Source organism: Nannobrachium achirus (genome assembly GCF_963921795.1).
Source record: "Nannobrachium achirus genome assembly, chromosome: 12".
In the NCBI taxonomy this organism is placed as follows: domain Eukaryota; kingdom Metazoa; phylum Chordata; class Actinopteri; order Myctophiformes; family Myctophidae; genus Nannobrachium; species Nannobrachium achirus.
This window is the reverse complement of record NC_137832.1, coordinates 45704684-45722911: the sequence shown is the minus strand read 5'-3', so window position 1 is coordinate 45722911 and position 18228 is coordinate 45704684. Positions and strand designations below refer to the sequence as shown.

Sequence of the window (18228 nt, the reverse complement as noted above, 5' to 3'; positions counted from 1 at the left end):
ATTTTGTAATTTGCCATTAACCCCCGGGCCGTACAATGCCCAGGTCTGGTCTAAAGGGTGATTTATACTTTGTTGTATGCCGGTGTGGTGCACCGAAATTAGCCAATCTACAAGCTCACAATGCATCTCAGCACAACACATCGTGAGCTTGCAGGTTGGCTATTTTCGGTGTGAATCAGACATTAATCACCCCCACACACATACACACGCCTGGCTGTAACAGGACCGTATTACACAGCGAGGCTGCAATATAATTGGCTTGATTATGCTAATACGATTGACGGCTCAATCCATTTTTCTTCCTCCATCTTTGGGGTAAATTATCTGCTGTTCAGCGGTGGAAAGTACATTTACTCATGTAGTATTCTTAAATAGAGATTTGAGGTAGTTTTACTTTACTTGAGTATTTTTCTATAGTTCTGCTCCACTAAATCTCAGATGCAAATAATGCTCCAATACAATTATTTGACAGATTTAGTTACCTGTTACTTTGCAGATGTACTGTATCAATACAAGACATACATTAACCATGTAAGCCCTATTTTATACTTTGGATTTTGGAAAAGGTTTGACAGGTGTTTTAAACCATGAATAAATGACTTTTACTTGCAACAGTGCATTTCTATATTGTGTAAATATTGCTTTACTCAAGTGCAAAAAAAGAAGAAAAACATTCTTCCACCACTGCTGCTGATTGACTGCTGCTCTGCTCTCCGCCTCCACTCAACCTCCTCTGTTCCCCGCTTCCACACAGGAGAAAGTGCAATGGGGTTGCTATGTTCTACATCATAGCCAGCTGTTTCTCAATATAATGCAGGGAATGGGTGAGAATGATAGAGCTAGCTATGGGTCCATTAGTGGGTCATTATGATGGCATAATACATCATGTTTTAATGCATAATAGAGAGAGAAGGTGGTGGCGGTACATAAATAAACCTTGGACTTTACAGGAGTACTGCAGCATGAGATAATTAATATGCATTAACACTGCGATCAATGTTGTTAATCCAAATGATTTTTTTTATATATATATTTTGGGGGGGGCTTTTTCTGCCTTTATTGATAGATATACAGTATGCTGACAGGAAATGGGGAGAGAGATTGGGGGATCGGGATCGGGACTCGAACCCTCGACGCTGCCAGGCCGGATTACTGGCCTAGGTGCCTGGACCACTACACTGTGGCCCAGGCCCCACATCAAACATATAATTTTCCAAACTCACTCACGCTCTAACGCTCTAACGCTCACGCTTATCTACGTTTATCTATTCACTCGCTTCAGCAACTGATCCCAAAGTTCACCTGGTATTGGCCATTAGCATTATACCAACGCTGACGGAGCCCGAATTTCATTTCTCCCAAATTAAAGCTGTTTATTAGCGTTTTCTTAGTCTGTTGTCATGGTTACGGTCCGTTCCTCCAGGCCATGGGATCTGTAGCCCCACACACACACCCCTCTCTCTCACAGTTAGGAATGTGCTCTCTCTCTCTCTCTCTCTCTCTCTCTCTCTCTCTCTCTCTCTCTCTCATCTTCCAACGGGTATGAAACTCTCTCTCTCTCTCTCTCTCTCTCTCTCTCTCATCTTCCAACGGGTATGAAAAAACTGTGGAGCAAGCGCATACATTATGCCTTACATTATGATGCTCCCACATATGCTCCCACATATTCTCACGCACGCACCAGTTACAGTAACTTTCCCCACAACCCACACTCTGCACATATTTTGGAGCACATATCTTCGAACGGGTAAGGTCTAGTTTTTGATAATGATGTTTTTTTGGTGGGAAACATGTATAATTCTCTTATCAGTGCCTTTTGTTGCTCATTGAGCTTTATCAGTGTTCTATCTTTGGCCAAATAGCATGTAATGTTCTCCGTGAATTCATTCTTCCATGTGTGAGTCTGATGAATGGGGCGATAATTATGTTCTACAGTGTTCATTAACCCTGTGTAACTGTGCAGACCTAGAGGTTTGCCTACTCAGTCAGTTGCCTAATTATATGTAATGGGAATTCCTGACCTACTTTAGATAGACCATCTGTAAGATAAGGTGTTACTCATTGTATTATGGTAATTTAAACAAAATGGTCTTAGCTTACCTGTCTTAGTTTTACAAACAAGTAAGACACCTCAGGGCGACAAGCGACCTTGCCCTAAAGGGCGAGGTCGTGCCATGTCTTGGCCGGCTGGCCAGTGATGTATATCGGACCAGTTACCCATAGGCCTATATGGAGACCCCTGATACCAATATATGCAGATCCATGCACTGTATATGGAGATATGCTGTGAGACCCCAAACATGCTTACTCACTACTCAGTTATTCGTTATGTGAGAATCCTATGACTAACACATCTGACATCATACATACAATTTGATGCCCATACATGGAGATCCCTGTCTGAACCAGCCACACAGATATGGACTGTCTTCCTCCATATATAGGCATAAAATAGATTCTGTTAGAGTGGTTCCCATTACATCACAGCATAGCATACAATCCCTTTTATGCCCATACATGGAGATCCCTGTCTGAACCAGCCACACAGATATGGGCTGTCTTCCTTCATATATGGGCATTCCCATATGAAGTCCTGATGTCACATGTGATGTCACAGTGATGTGTCAGGGGAACCACAGTGTCAGGCGTTATAGACAGACAGACAGGCAGACCGAAATACGGTCAAGCTGAGACTGTTCACATACTAAACTGCGACCTACGGTAACACATCTTTGAAGAGCTTGTACATCGTCACTGCCGGCAGAAACCTTGTATCTCCAATTTGTATGTTTCTTCGTAAAGTAAAGCCCTGCTTCATCAAACTGAAAACACTGGAAAACCCTGGTAGAGGTGGATGAATAACAAATTGATACCAGGCAGTGGATGTGTTAACAGTCACACTCCTAGTTGAGAGAGAGAGAGACAGAGTTACAACACTCACTCACTCTCTCAGTAGCCCCTGCCATACAATTTCAGATTGATTGGCCCACCCACCGAGGAGAGAAATGGATGCAGAAAATCAACTGTACAAAGGAGTCCCAATCATTTGTGGGAATGTTGAAATGTTGGTTGTAGTGAAGAAGTAGTGAAGAATACTCTGTCACGGAATATACAATGTCACACTGACTGCCATTATTTTTCAAAAGAAAGCATTCATCTCTGAATATAATCCATATCAATACCCACATCAGTATTGATGGAGCATCGCGGTAGTTCAGATAGGTACTGTATAATCCTCCAATCACATACAGCCACGATCCTAATGGTTCGATCTCTGCAGTCTATGTCACAGCTACATGTACCTCATTGACAGCGGTTCTGTGATCAAACTCCAGATACAACACCAGCCTCCACCTGTAGTAGCAGTAAGTTCGGTCATGCTTGCAAAGATTATTCTGTAGTGTCATGGAGTGTCTGTGGTATGCCAATACCTGAGCCCTCCCTACTAATGGAAAGCAACTGAGCTTCAGCATTCCTCCACAGTAAAAATGATAATTGAACTTGAATCAAAATGTCTTGTGTCTCCTCTCTCATAACTCTCATCTCATCAAGAACACAGTATGGTACACAAATAAATGCGGCAAAAAGGTTCAAATGAAAGTGGTTGATCAACTGTGCTAAGAGTAGTGGTTCTCTACCTTTTCAGGCCGAGACCCCTAAAATTATCATACCGGTATTTCAACTGGGTGGGGACCCAGGGGGCATTACATTTAGTTTGACTCGATTTGTTGCGAGGTGCTGTGAGCATGTAGATCTGCTATTTTCACAATTTATTTTATTACGATTTCTAATATCAAACATATAATTTTCCAAATGTCTGAGTGTCTGTCTGTCTGAGTGTCTGTCACAGCGTTTCTCCTCAGTGGCTGGAGCAATTGATCTGAAATTGCATCACCATTAGCATATGAACACACCTGACATAACTGTGAAGCCTGTTTGTCACTTTCACAAATCATATGCTGTATATTAGCATTTTTATGGTGTATCTACTATCTATTCTGCATCTAGCATGAGGCTTATCTATTCTGCGTCTAGCATGAGGCAACATGTTTAACCAGCTCTGTGTGTGTGTGTCTGTGTGTCTGTAGCCATTAAACGAAACGGGTATTTCTTACATTGATGCTCTTACATATTATCATGCAAGCACCAGTTAAAGTTACTTCCCATTACTTATATACTGTGTGCACAGTGCACACCCCATAACCCACACACTGCACATCATTTCGGAGCTCATATCTTTGAACGGGTAAGGACTAGTTAGACAAGTTGACCAATGTTGGACCAGAGGTACTAAAAAGGTCTTTAAAGTCCTTAAATTGTCACTTTAAAAATGTGCAGATACCTACTGTATGTTGGTCTGTTTACTGTTGAGTGAGAAAACAATGTTAACATTTAGCTAAACATCTGGGGTCCCCAAATTATTTGGGTTCTCAACCACAGGTAAATCTCTCTTTTGGTTCTTGAGCTAAAAAGCTTGAGAACCACAGGCAAATCTCTCTTTTGGTTCTCAAGCTAAAAACGTTTGGGAACCACTGCCCTAGATTGTCATATTACAGTGACACACAAAAGTAGGAAAAATAACTGATCTCCTATTTTTGCCATTCAAGTGAAAGTGAAAGTTGTTAAGTGTGTCTGTGGGTGGGTTTTTATAAATATTTAAGTGAAGAAAAAGCAAATGAACTTGATGAAGCCCTGCATTGGTGAAACGTTGTTGTTTGATTAAACTAATAAATAAAAGACTGGAGGGCAACCCATCGCGTGCGGACATTTCCTTTTTCTTCACTTCATAATTTTCTGGGGTCCAGCACCGTGTTTAAAGAAACTGTGGTGATGTTAATATCCTACTCCTTTTTTATACTTATATATAACCAATGAAAATTATTGACAAAATAATAACTACGCTCAGTGGTGGAAAAAGTCAAAGTGTCAATACTGAATTATAGAAATACTCTGTTACAAGTAAAAGTCCGGAATTCAAAATGTACTTGAGTATGAAAGTGTTGTTGTCAAAAGTACCAAAAGTAAAATTACAAAATGTTTGAAAGCAGATCTACAAGCTCACAAGGTGTCACACTGCGACGCGATGTGAGTTTGTACATCGGCTGTTTTCAAATAGCCTACAGGTATAAAATAGGACTGAAGTGGTTAGTGTATGTTTTATAATATTATAATTTAATAAGTAAATATAGTAACTAAAGTTTTTAAATAAATGTAGTGGAGTAAAAGTACTGGAAATTGGAAATACTCGAGTAAAATACAAATACCTAAAAATTGTACTTAAGTACAGTACTCAAGTAAATGTACATAGTTACTTTACACCACTGACTACACTGGATCGATTGGAAGACAGGTTCTTTTTCCTGTACATACAGCACAAGGTTTCTGTGTACAGATTGTGTTTATTGTTTCGATTGGGCTGCTGTTTGCGAGCACAAGCAGCAGGAGGGCAACATGTCAACATCTGCTAGACACTGTATAATGCCCTAAGGCTCCCAACTTCCAAGCGGTTCCCGCCACGCTCGAGTGCCATCAATTTGAGTTTAAGCCCTGGGCTGCTATCAAGTGACATGGAGGCAGACAACTGCTGGCTCAAAAATCAATTATTCCAGGACATTATGGAGATTGTCTTGCCATAGCCAGCGGGCGCAGATTGGCACTCACATTCTCATAGAGTAAATCTGGCCGGATCAATACATTCATGTCCTCCATTGGATTAGGCTTTTGAAGAAAAAAATCAAACCTCGGTTCGAAGTGAAGCGGTGAATTTGAGCAGTTACAGATCTATGTTTTTTATTCTATGTGTTCTAGAGCTATGAATTCTGTGTTCTAGTTCTATACATTCTATGTGTTCTAGACCTATAATTTCTGTGTTCTATAACCCATTTGAAGATGCAGTATTTGCTCCAAAATATGTGCAGTGTGCGCGTTATGGAGAAAGTAACTAACTGGTGCGTGTATGAGAATATGTAGGAGCATCATAATATAAAGGGCAGCCAATGGAGGAATGCAGTGTATTGAGACAGACAGTGTTGATAAATGTGTAGAAGGATGGCTTTGCTTTAATTGTGAATATAGTTGATCAGTAAAAAGACCTACATCATATTTTGAAATGATAGTAGCATCACTACCAATAGTATATTTATGATGAATAAAAATTACTTTACATAAAAATTAGGTGAATAGAAATATGGGGATTATGTATGCGTTTATATTAGAGGTGGGCAACGATTAATTTTTTTAATCGCAATTAATCACACTCCAACCCTGGAGTACGTTTCTAAAATGGCTTCCAAACTATGACGATGATGATTGACACTTCATTTGACCCAATTGGAGCTTCTAGTCCTGGCCCATCCCCCCAATAGCGACCAATGGACTGTGTTCATAGGATGTGCATGGCTATGTTTCCTGTGCCACAGATTCAGCCAATGGCAGCAGGTTGTTCTGATGACTGGCACATCTTATAGCCAATCAAATCTCTAAAAAACTTTGTCAACTTTGTTTTGGGAAAAGTCGACTACTTACTAAAACGTGTAAAATATTCATATTCTGTAGTTTTATCATGTCCTTTGAAATTGGGCTAGGTAAGGCTTCAAAATGTGGCCACATTGTGTTTTTCAGCTCCTATATGATAATAACAGTGTTATGCAGGCATCTATTTATTGAAAATATTTAGGCGAGGATTAAAAACCTGCTATTCCAGTTAAAACTTGCATTACTCAATGTCAGTTGCACACAGAGTGATTATTTATTCCTGGGGAAAACTTTCCTTCAAAATGAGACCATGCCCAATGCATTACTCCAAATGGTTTAAAAACAGCAATCAATTTACTTTGGGTATGCTGTGTATAGGCGTTTTTTTGAAAATTATACAGGATTGTTAACAGGTTAAGATATAATTGTTACAGTAGTCGCCTAAAGCGGCGGAGAAGGATTGGCCCACAGGTTCAGTAACTCATCTTCTACCAGGATGTTCCGGAGTTTTCCTTCACCTCTCTTCGACATCAGGGAAAAAGCCAGAAAGCAGTGTTTTATTTTACGGTTATAGCGTTATAGGCCAAAACGTGAAGCAGCCTTTTATGAGGCTATCATCAAAATTGTAGATGGAGGTTCTTTCTTGTGCGCATGCAAAGCTTCACTCCAATCTGTCCAACGGTGTCCATGATTATCTGTACACAGAGGCACACAGACAGGGGTGAAAACATACTGTAATCTCCCCATTCAGGCATATCTGTCTGACGGAGGTAACAAATATGGGTCGAAAGCAAAACCATGGTGTCCACACTGAAGCTACGTGGTTCACTGAGGTTACACACAGTTGCAGACAGACAAGCATGAACCAATGTGCTGCACTGAATTAGCAATATCACACTGTTGGTTTTCACCTGCATTGAATGCTCAAAATAGGTCAGTGGCGTCAGTCACAGCTCATTCGCAGCCACAGAAAAAAGAAAAGAAAGAAAAGAAAAAAAGATTTCACACAACAGAAACCACTGTGGTGTTTTGACACACCTGACATCATGATTACCCACTGAAGCACCTGACACATTGTGTCCAGGGATTAAAGGAACAACTAATCTCAAACAGCGTTAGGTATTATCATTCTATGTTCTTGCTGTTCTACATAGCCAAACAGTAGAAGAAATTCCAGATTGAGGCTATAAAGGTAGGGTAAGCGATTTCATTTAATTAATACTGATAGTACTAGTTACTATATTGTTTCCGCCCTATACCCTGTGAGGAGAAAAAAGTTATTTTAGTTTTCCCATGTTCTATTTACAATAGAACTATTGCTAGATATGACCCATTCTTTCCCCCCCCCCCTTTATTCCACGATTTTTGTAACCCATTTTTCACCCAGTGCCAATGCCTAAGCTGTAATCCTCGGCGCTACCTTCCCTCTGCCAACCTGGGGAGGGCCCCAAACTGAGCTCATGCTTCCTTCAGTACATGCGGAGTGAGCAAGCCACTCCTTATCACCTGATAGGGGGGAGTTCTCAGTCATGGCGACTGAGAGCTTTAATCCATGTGCAGTGGTGGGGAAAAAACTGGAGAAAAAAAGGGGAGGTGGAAACATGGGGGCTTAGTCTATTTACAAGTCTCGAGTAGCAGCTGCTTGAAGGTGACTTTTCAGACCAATTTTGAAGGAGGCTAGGGATGTGCACTCCTTTAAGGCTTGCGGAAGGGCGTTCAACATGTTGGTGGTATAGCTGGAGAAAGAATTAGATGCGAGATGTTGTGGAGTAGAAGTAAAAGCATTGGAAATTGGAAATACTTCAGTATAGTACAAATACCTCAAAAGTGTACTTAAGTACAGTACTTAAGTAAATGTACTAAGTTAGTGTCCATGTGTGTCCTCTGGGCTCTTACCCTGCATGCCGGTGGGGCCGAAGCCTTGGCGAGTGAGGAAGATAGCGTGGTCGTGGTGCTCCGAGTGCTCAGGGTCAGCCTTCTGCTGCACGAATGCCCAGCGACACACGTTCTCCAGGCTCCGTGACGGGTTGCCTCGCTCGATCAGGCTGATGGACTTACAGGGTGGAAAGAGGAAAGCAAGAGAGAGAAAGATAACGTTTTAGACGCATGCAACTCCCACCGACCTCCCAACAGCAGTCTAGGGACGGGACGATAATCGTTATTATCGTTTATCGCGATAAAAAAAACACTCACAATAATCTTATAGTGGAGATTTAAATTCATGGTGGAATTACCGTCCGTCATGCACTGGGATCAATTCACCTTTTATTTGCCGAGCTGCATATCCGGTACCATTTAAACGCTCTATATTTGGTAAAACGGACCAGGAAATAAAGTTCTTGATGCAGTCTTTTTTCACTCAATTCTCTTTGCCAAAAAATAGCCGATCTACAAGCTCACAATGCATCGCAACATGACACGTTGTGAGCTTGTAGATTCCACCCCAGGATAATAAATGTTGGGGATATTTTGATTATGACGATAATATCGCAATTTCTTTGGTCACAATAATGGTGACATGACATTTTCATATCTTTGGTGGAACAGGCAGGGGAAATCAAACGTGATTTCAATTCGCCCAGTGGTGCAGACTATCAAGGGGGGGATAAACAAAAGGTACTCAAACTTCGGGTGAAAAATTTGTATTTAGTTGTTAATTTGTGTCATGTCTGTTGCCTCACTCAAAAAAATAACTGCAACTTTTTTCCCCTTTGACGGAGAGCCTTGTTTTGTTTTTTGTTTTTTCCCCCTCCATGATCCATGCACCACTGGGGGAATTTAAATCAACAATAACTTCTTGGATTTTAGTTGATATCAATAAATGCATAAATGCAACATAAGTTCAGGAGGAAAGACCACACCAGAGAACTATCTCCTCCCCCACGTAACCGCCTCCAATCCGGCCGACATCTTCTCCTTTCAAGCTCACCTGCTTGTGGTCTCGTTGATAACAACTCCTCCCTTATCTCCTCCTATCAAGCTAATCAAGGCTTGTATTTATACACTTGTAAGATTGTAAGATTTTATTGAAGCGAAAGCCCCATTGAGATGCAGCATCTCATCTCATTTTCAAGAGGGACCCATATACCTCGCCATGTCCTCCAGCATTCATGCTCAACCATTTTTCTCCTCGCATGCATCCTTTCTACAGGTACCCAAGGGGGGGACTCAGTTCGGGTATATCTCAGAGCGATCACGGGCCACAAAGCCAAAATACCCAGGATTCATGCCCCGAGCGATTCGCCCTCGGCCCCCGCCCTCTCCTCTCCATCCCTGCCTCTCCTGTTCAGCCCCTAACCATCCCTCACCCTCCCTCTGTATCTTTCCATAGCCATCCTACCATCCCACGCCATCCCCCTCCTCTCTTCGCCCCTTGCTCCTCCTCCCTCTAACCCTTCGCCCAACAACCTCTTACAATTTCTCCATTCCTTCCACAGCTATCCATCATACTAATACATTTCTGTCTCATTTGTTCAATAACCCAATTGATTCTCTGTTTGATGGTGTGGTCTTCACTAGTGAATGATCCGAAATAATAGCTTATGAACAGTATGCAGTAATGGTTACATTGTTCCTGTACTTATTACAAATTTTCACTATACAATGTGGTTTAGAAAATAACAATGGCAAGAATAAAAAATCTAATTATATAGATTTCAGCAGTCTGAGCATGTCTTGTCTATGCTGTTATTGTTATAACAATGTATCCGACATCTCTGCTCGAGTACCATTCTTTTCAAGCTGCTCTTTGCAGCTGTCACAAGGCTGCAATTATATCAACCCAGTGTGTTTCAGGACATTTCTTGCATTATTGGAATCTGCTCTAACCTTTGCTGTCTGGGTAAAGGTTTCCATTCTCTATTTCTCTATGTTGCTATGCTTCTGTATAGAATGAATTTTGAATTTGGGGGGGATCAGGTTCAGGGTTATTGTCACATACTGTATATCCATACAAGTACAGATACAATGAATTGCTTGTGCCAAGAGGCACGCACTTGGTCCATATGTCAACTCGACCGGCTTCATCGGGACACGTAGGGGTGCATTTTTAGTTTATTTATAGTTATATATAGTTTAATTTATATAAATGTATTTGTTAATTAATTTTCTCCATTGACTTTATTTAAGATGTCCCAAATATGGAGATGACCAACATCATAGATGTCGTACATCATAGACCACATGAGACTATTACAGTATGCCCATATATGGACATTCCAAGATATGGGCTTAATATTGATGACATCAGGGATCTCCATATATGAGCATAAAAGGGACAAAGACTGACACAGAGATCTCCATTCAAGTGTGACTCGCGTCATGACAAACACACTTGCAATTTCCAATTGCATCTTTCTAGTTGTACTACACTGTAATGCTGTGTTTCTTGTGTGTATTATTTGTGAGTGGATTGTAGGGTTTTAACACCGAAGACCGTGTCCGTGTCAACACCGGTTATCAGTAACACCGTTTAACCACCATTGCGTGTCTTGTCGTCTTGTGAGCACTCAGTAGCAGCCAATGCTACCTCAAGCTACAACAACCATCCGACCATATTAAAAATTTGGCTTTGTAAAAAAGCAACAACACTGTTAAGGCCCTCTTACATCTAATAACTTTGAAAAGATTTCTCAGTCGTAATAAAGTCGAGGCGCGCTCCCGTGATTCGGTCGTTATTCAATCGTTAAATGTGAGGTAGTGTTCCGACTCGATTACAAATTCAGCTTTGTAAAAAAGCAACAACACTGTAGTGTTACAACAGCCCCGCGTTTTCTTCTTTGGCTAATCGTTGTTTTTCTGCCTCCTGCGCACTGTGACATAAAGCCACAACTTGTCTCCGAACGTGCCCTGCGAGTGGGGATGAGATGTCATGCAGTCTGATTGGCTGTGCCTTGCCCCGTGGATGATCCGTTGATTCTGGATCTGTTCTCGACACTCCCACACAAGGAACGGCTCCCGGCCTCCCGCGATTGAGAACCGAATCCCATCGTTCATTTAAAAGAGCTGTTCAAAAGAGCGGAATCGTTGGCGAACGTCACATCTCTCTCTACTGCGCTCCTCGGGGCAGAGAAGAGCAGCGGCTGCGTTTTCTTTAGATTTAACGGTGTTATCTGTGTGCAAGTAAAGTACTCGGTGTTGTGCTCGCTCACCGGTAACACAGAGTACCGCTGCAACCCTAGTGGATTGGTGTATGCTGATTGTTACTGATTATATTTACCGCCAGCTGTACAAATTGCCCCTCTGGGATAATCAAGTCGATCGTTTTTGTGCAATTCCAAAACGTTTGACATGCCAACTCTGTGTTATAACCAATGCCAACCTGGCGTCCATATTTTGGGCATGTCACAATGGGAAAGTCACGTGAGAAAGTAGAAAATGGGATTTAAGTCGTCAGTGACAGTTTAGAATTTGAAATACAGTACTTGGAACTGTGCATTTCCATACTTACATGCAGACAATTCCGAGAAGGAAATGCTGGCTGTGCCATGATTAGGGATGGGACGATAATCGTTATTATCATGATAGAAACTAGAAGCAGTGCTCTTCCGAGCACAGGTCTCCGCCAGGTGTGGAATTTTGGTTGTGGGTGTGCATGTGAGGCCTGTCATTTTGTTCCAAAAATGTGTTTTGCAAAAATCTAACTGCCGGTGGTGCTATAACAGGCCAATGTGAAAAGGGTGGTTTGTTCCTTGACCTAGTGGGATTAGCTGTCCACAGATGGGCGGACAGGGACGAAAACATAGTCTCGGGCTGGCGGAGACAATCGTATTGTAGAGATTTGAATTTATCGTGAAATTTTCCTCCGCCATGCACTGCGATCAATTCACTTTTCATAACATATCCGGTGGCATTTAAACACTCTAATTGGTAAGACGGACCTGTAAGTAACGTACTTGATACAGTCTTTTTTTCACTCTCTACCAAATCTATTTGCCAAAAAAATTGCCGATCTACAAGCTCACAACGTGTTGCAACAGGATAATGGATGTTGGGGATATTTTGATTATCGCGATAATATGGTAAATCGCAATTTCTTTGGTCACAATAATGGTGAGATGGAGCAGGGGAACTCACCTTGGCATAGCCGAGCATGATCATCCTCACCAGGACGACGTTCATGTGGGCGCCCAGCGACTCGTCATGGTAGATCTCATTGACCTGAAACGCAGACAGACAGTACATGAGGAACAGATTGAACATACAACAAATAGCAGCTGTTTCATGAGTCACAGAGAATACTAAATGTGTTTTCTCATTAACGTTAGGCACAATGTCTAGCACCCGAGACATAGGAGAATGTTTTATTCTTGTCGTGGCAGTACAGAGGACTGTGATCTAACTGCACCATTATCATTGGCCTGTCCGCCCACTTTAGTATTGTGGAGCTTGTGAAAAAACCAGGGTATGACGCAAATCGTCACTGTCAGGCATTAACCTTGTATCTCCATGCTTTAACTTTTTATATATATACAGTATATTATTGTTTTTGTTGTGTTTTAGTTTTTTGTAAATTAATTTATGTGGAGATACCGTTTAATGAAACAAGGCTTCTCATCATCCACCATCTGAATACTTATGTTTGTGCTATTTCCAGTTTTATCATTCAGTCGAAATATTTCTCTGAGTTGTGACCAGGGTTCTGCAATGCAGGGCTCTTAATTGACCATGTTCACATGGTGGCTATCTTGCCATTAAGTCAATGAAATGCCACCCTATGTACCGGTAGGTACAGTTTTCAATGCAAAGTTCAAATAATATGGCCGCCAGGTGAATATGGTCAATTGTAGGGAGGGAGATGAGGGTGGCATGTTTTGTATGAGATTAAAAAAATTAAGAGATATATTTAAAAAATAAGGGAAAAAAGTTTGAAAACAGAAAGAAGAATGAATGAAAATTATGAATCAGGAATATCTATTATAGGGATGCTGGCTGGGGGTGTCCGTTTGTTCTTGTCAACTGTGTAGCCATACTATGAGTTCGAGGGAAGACGGCTTTTTCAAATCCTGCACAGCGACTTCAGAAGAAAAGAGCTTAATGATACCTTGCCATGTATAATTTCCGACACTTTCTCTGTACCACTGACTGTAGTAATAGTAGTGTCTTCAAATTGTGCTACAATTTTAAGGCTTCAAATTGGCTTCAAATGTGCTGCAATTTCAACAATTGGGTCAACTGAATCATGAAAATCGGATGATGTGGATTCCACAAGATCACTTGGGGCTCCAATGTTGACTTGTGTGGCATCAGTCGTCTTATATGACGTATCTAGTAGGTAGGGATGGAGCTCGAAACCTGAGCCTGTGACAAACTCGATAACAAATGTATTGATTATTACGCGGTATCAATACGCTTTGGGCTTATCGAGCATAGCGGCCCATGACGTCATGTTTAAACAATAAAGACAAGAGGCGATTAAGAAATGATTAAGTACTATTCATAATATAAAGCCATTTAACACTTATTGCACATTAATAAAAATGACTCCAAATTTGAGTAAGGTTTCATCCCGATCTTAGCCCCACTAACTTCCATTATAAAGTTAAATATTTCCAGACTGATTAAGGTGATAAGAACGGATTGTGCCAAAGTGCCAAATCATGTCCCATGATACATGTGAGATGTTTAGATAGATAGAAGCTGTCACAAAAAAAGAAGAATATATACATAAGGTGACCAAGAAACATTCACGGCTCATAAGTGACACTTCACACACAAAAATGGAAATACTCACAGCACAACTTTACAAAGCAGTGCCAAACAAAAATGATGGCGCTGATTGTCTCCTATTGATTGTCTCCTATTAATTGTCTCCTATTGTCTCCTATTCCCTGATTATTGTCTCCTATTCAGTCTTTTTTTTTAATTCAGAGTGCAGACCTCTGCCTTGTTTTATTCCACTTAAATGACAGCTCATGTTGAAGTGGCATTTCAACAACACTGCTGCGGCCTCCTAGGAGCCATGGTCATCATGACAGTTAAGAGGACTCGTTAAGCTGCAGGAGCTCGTTAAGCCGCAGGAAACAAAACAAAAGCCTCAACAAGAGACATCCATTATGCGAGCGTTTACACAGATTCTTGGGGGTCCTATATCTGTTGAAGAAACAATAGCAGATCTACAGCTTACAGCGCATCGCAAAGCAAACTGCTATTTTCAGTTTTCACTTATTCATTGTGCAACAAACTTTATAGGGCTCAAGTGGTTAACACTATGCCACACATTGTAATTTTTGCTCAACACTGCCATATGCCAGCTTGTACACAACGAGTGACCGTTAGCCGGCAGCAGCGCAGCTGCGAGTGAGTGAGAGAGGGAGGGAGAGAGAGAGAAAGAGAGAGAGAGAGAGGCGGCCGCGGAACACACAGGGTATCAGGCGCTGCCGTGAGCAATATCGGTCGAATACGAGTACAGCAAAATAGGCCAGTATCGGGGCGAGTACCGATACCACGAGTACCGATACCGCATCCCTAGTAGGTACCCTCACAAAAAACATGCAGTAATCCTGGTCTCTAAACTGCCTGATGGAGGGGAAAGGATAACTGGTTGGAATAACGTGTTCCTTCCACACGCTACGTCCAGCTGGGGGAATCTCGGCTGCTTGGACTACTCATGCATAGAAGGAAGCATGAGGTCTGTCTGTTGCTCCCCACTGGCAGAGGGAGTGTAGCGCCCAGGATTACATTAGGTAATTGGCACTGGGTGAAAATGGGTTGCAAAATCGTGGGATAACAATGTAAAGTTTAAAGAAAAGTGCTTAAATGAAGTGAACCGTTCACATTCAGTTCAAGTTGAGCATTTTTCTGTATTAGATCACTTCCAGAAAAACACTGTCCCCAAAATACCCTTCATGATGACGTTTCCATAGACTAATAATAAAGAAAAGGGTTTTCATTGTGATACTGATGAAAAGGAATTTAAAGTATAGCCTACTATGTTAGTTCTATTGATCCAAGCCGTAACAAAATCGATTGACTAATCATTATAATTATGTATGGTCTGAAAATGCACGATGACCTATCCATCACCCACGCACATGGGAGGGACGTTAGCCGGATAGAGAAAACAACATACACATTTGAAACTTGGAGATACGAGGTTTCTGTCCGTTCCTCAATTCTCACCTGCCATAGCCCTACTACTATTAGGGATGGTTAACGCTTGGATTTTTATGAGTCCGGTTCTGGTTCTGCTTATCGGTTTTGGCTCCTAACGATTCCCTATTTCTGTTCCATATTTCATTGACTTCAGTGATACACTTATTCTGAAAGTGATCGACTGCCGGAGGTCTTATTGCTGCTAGCGCCATATAGATTATTCTTGAGAGACACCGGGAGGCATTGCTGCTAGCACAACATAGCCCTGAGACCAAGCCCTTCATCGATATATCTGACACCCGTCATGCATCTCCACACCACCCTGTCTTGCGTGATATACACTGTAGGCCTACTCTTGCCACCGGATGAAGAGATTGACAAAGCAGAATGGATTAATTAAAGGTCATATTTAAGCTGTCTACTTATGTCAACTGTTGCTGTGATAGTAAAAAGCACCATATGACAGCAGCGATGCAGTCAAGAGGGAGTGCGCCCCAACTGATAATGAAATCAATGAACAGATTAGCTCCTCGAACAGCACGCCTCATACCAAATAAGCAGTATTGGCCAAGGAAAAACATTTTTCTAAATCCACTCTCATGGTGGCACTATCACTGGCTATTGTAACTCTTGAACTGTAGGTCGTACAATCTAAAAAAAAAAGGTCCTGCCCATTTCTGCCTGACAATGTTATCTGCCATATTCTGTTATCGTCAAAACACGCTTTTTGCTGGTACTCCTATAGATTTAGTCCAGAACTCACACAATTCGGTACACATTATCTCTGGCATGTATAAGCCCCTTTATAGAAGCTTCTATAGAACCGCGTTCACTTTTGACCATAGGGGCTGCAACAAACCCGAACAGTTGCACCATCTGTTGCACAAAATCCATATCTCTTTTAAAGGTGGACCCTGGCCAAAATTCTAAAGAGAGAATCAATCTTCTTTTTTTTTCTTCTTTTTTTTTGCTGCAGCAAAGCTGAAAGCATGTTCTCTCAGTGGGAACATGATGAGATGTCATTTTGTGATTGTGTGATTATGTTCTTTAGGCCAGTGATCTTTCAGCAAGCTTTAAAAGCTTTACAGAATCATACACTGCGGGGTCCTCCATAAAGGGAACAGGCAGCAAATGGCGATGGTAAATGTGAAGCAAATGGCGATGGTAAATGTGATACCACCACAGAAAATAGTTAAGGTGCACTGTGGGGGTGGGGATACGCTGGTCAAGGTCTGTGACCTCTATTAGAACACCTGCTGGGCCATGGAGCGGTGGTTCCCCAACTGGGGTCCGGGGGCACCAAAGATTATGGGGAAGGTAGAAAATAAGTATTAAAAAGTTCTATTTTCTGACAGTAATCATTGCTATGGAGTGTTTGTTCAGTAACAAGGATCTCCCTGTCTCTCCAACTCCAAATTCTTCAGGTCAGTCAGCTCCAAGGAAAAGAGTTGTGAAGAGATAAGCTAAGACCTTTATTCATCCCAGGGAAATTAAGTCACCAAAGCACAGCACAGAAGTTAAAATATAGATTACAGGGCAGTACTGTAGATAGAGCATGATGGAAAGTGTCAAAGCAGCACCATCAGTAAGATAGGGGAAAAAATTAGGAAATATGCAATGTATGTAAACTATACACACCCTCAGCAGTGCTTGCATAGTGCAAGACAATGGAACATTTTACTTTGTCTTGCACTATGCAACTCTTGTATTTATACAAGGAACCCCACAGTAAGCACTTCTAAATTGTATCAATATTGTACTGAACTGCTTGTTTCTGAGAAATTAGTCTACTAGGCGAGCTGACAACCATTGTGTGCCTCGTTATATCTCCATAACTAGCAGTACAAAGGACTGTCTGAGTCTTATTGGTTGTCCCCATGCGGAAGATGAATCTATCCTCACCCCTGCTGCTAAACCTTCCCCCAATCTCCAAGTGAGGGGGATTTGAGTGGCTGTCCATAATAGGGTCCAGCTTCCTCGCTATATGCACCCTCGTCACCTCCTGAAGCCTGTCAAAGCTAGCCCGCAGGAGGGAGCTAGGTTTCCTGAACAGCCAGGTTCATGTTGCTGGCAGGGACGTGCTGGCCATTGGGAAAAGCGGGACAACTCCCGAACGGCCGGTTCATTCCCGGCCGGTCCAGGCCGGCCATTAGGAAAAAAATAAAAATAAAATGTCTGCCTTCGTTCCATTTTGGGGGCTGGGCGGCCAACAAAGTAAAACCTTTTATCTCCAAGTTTCAAATTTGTACATTTTTTCGCAAAGCCCTGCTTCAACATACAAGGCTGTCGCACAAAAGTAGTGAAAACAGCAGATCTACAAGCACACAACGCCTCGCACCGCGAGGCGTTGTGTGCTTGTAGATCGGCTGTTTTCACTAGTTTAAATCATTTTTAAAATGGTTTTGGACGTACAAGGTTTCCACCCGACAACGACGAAATATAACTCATGTAATTGGCCCACTGGCTTGTCACTTGTCATGATCTGAAATGGCAGTAGCAGCAGCGTGCAATGAGGGCCTCTACAACTCTTTTTCCCGGGCTGAATCAGGGGCCCAGCACGTCCCTGGTTGCTGGTGTCCTCGGCATTATTTTAAGCCCCCCAGAATGCAATCGCTAAGAGAGAGCTAGCCATCATCACGGACTGATCTGCAGCATGCAGCC

General features: G+C 41.9%; 1 protein-coding gene across 1 annotated transcript in view; it reads right to left on the bottom strand.

Moving 5' to 3' along the window:
- adamts3 (ADAM metallopeptidase with thrombospondin type 1 motif, 3) overlaps positions 1-18228 on the bottom strand; it is a gene marked incomplete at its 5' end in the record, with an annotated part of 177804 nt that overhangs the window by 74386 nt on the left and 85190 nt on the right. The window contains 2 exons of the mRNA XM_080739631.1: positions 8371-8527; positions 12550-12633. Of these exons, the coding sequence (XP_080595757.1) occupies positions 8371-8527; positions 12550-12633 (241 nt within the window). The remainder of the gene's footprint in view (positions 1-8370; positions 8528-12549; positions 12634-18228) is intronic.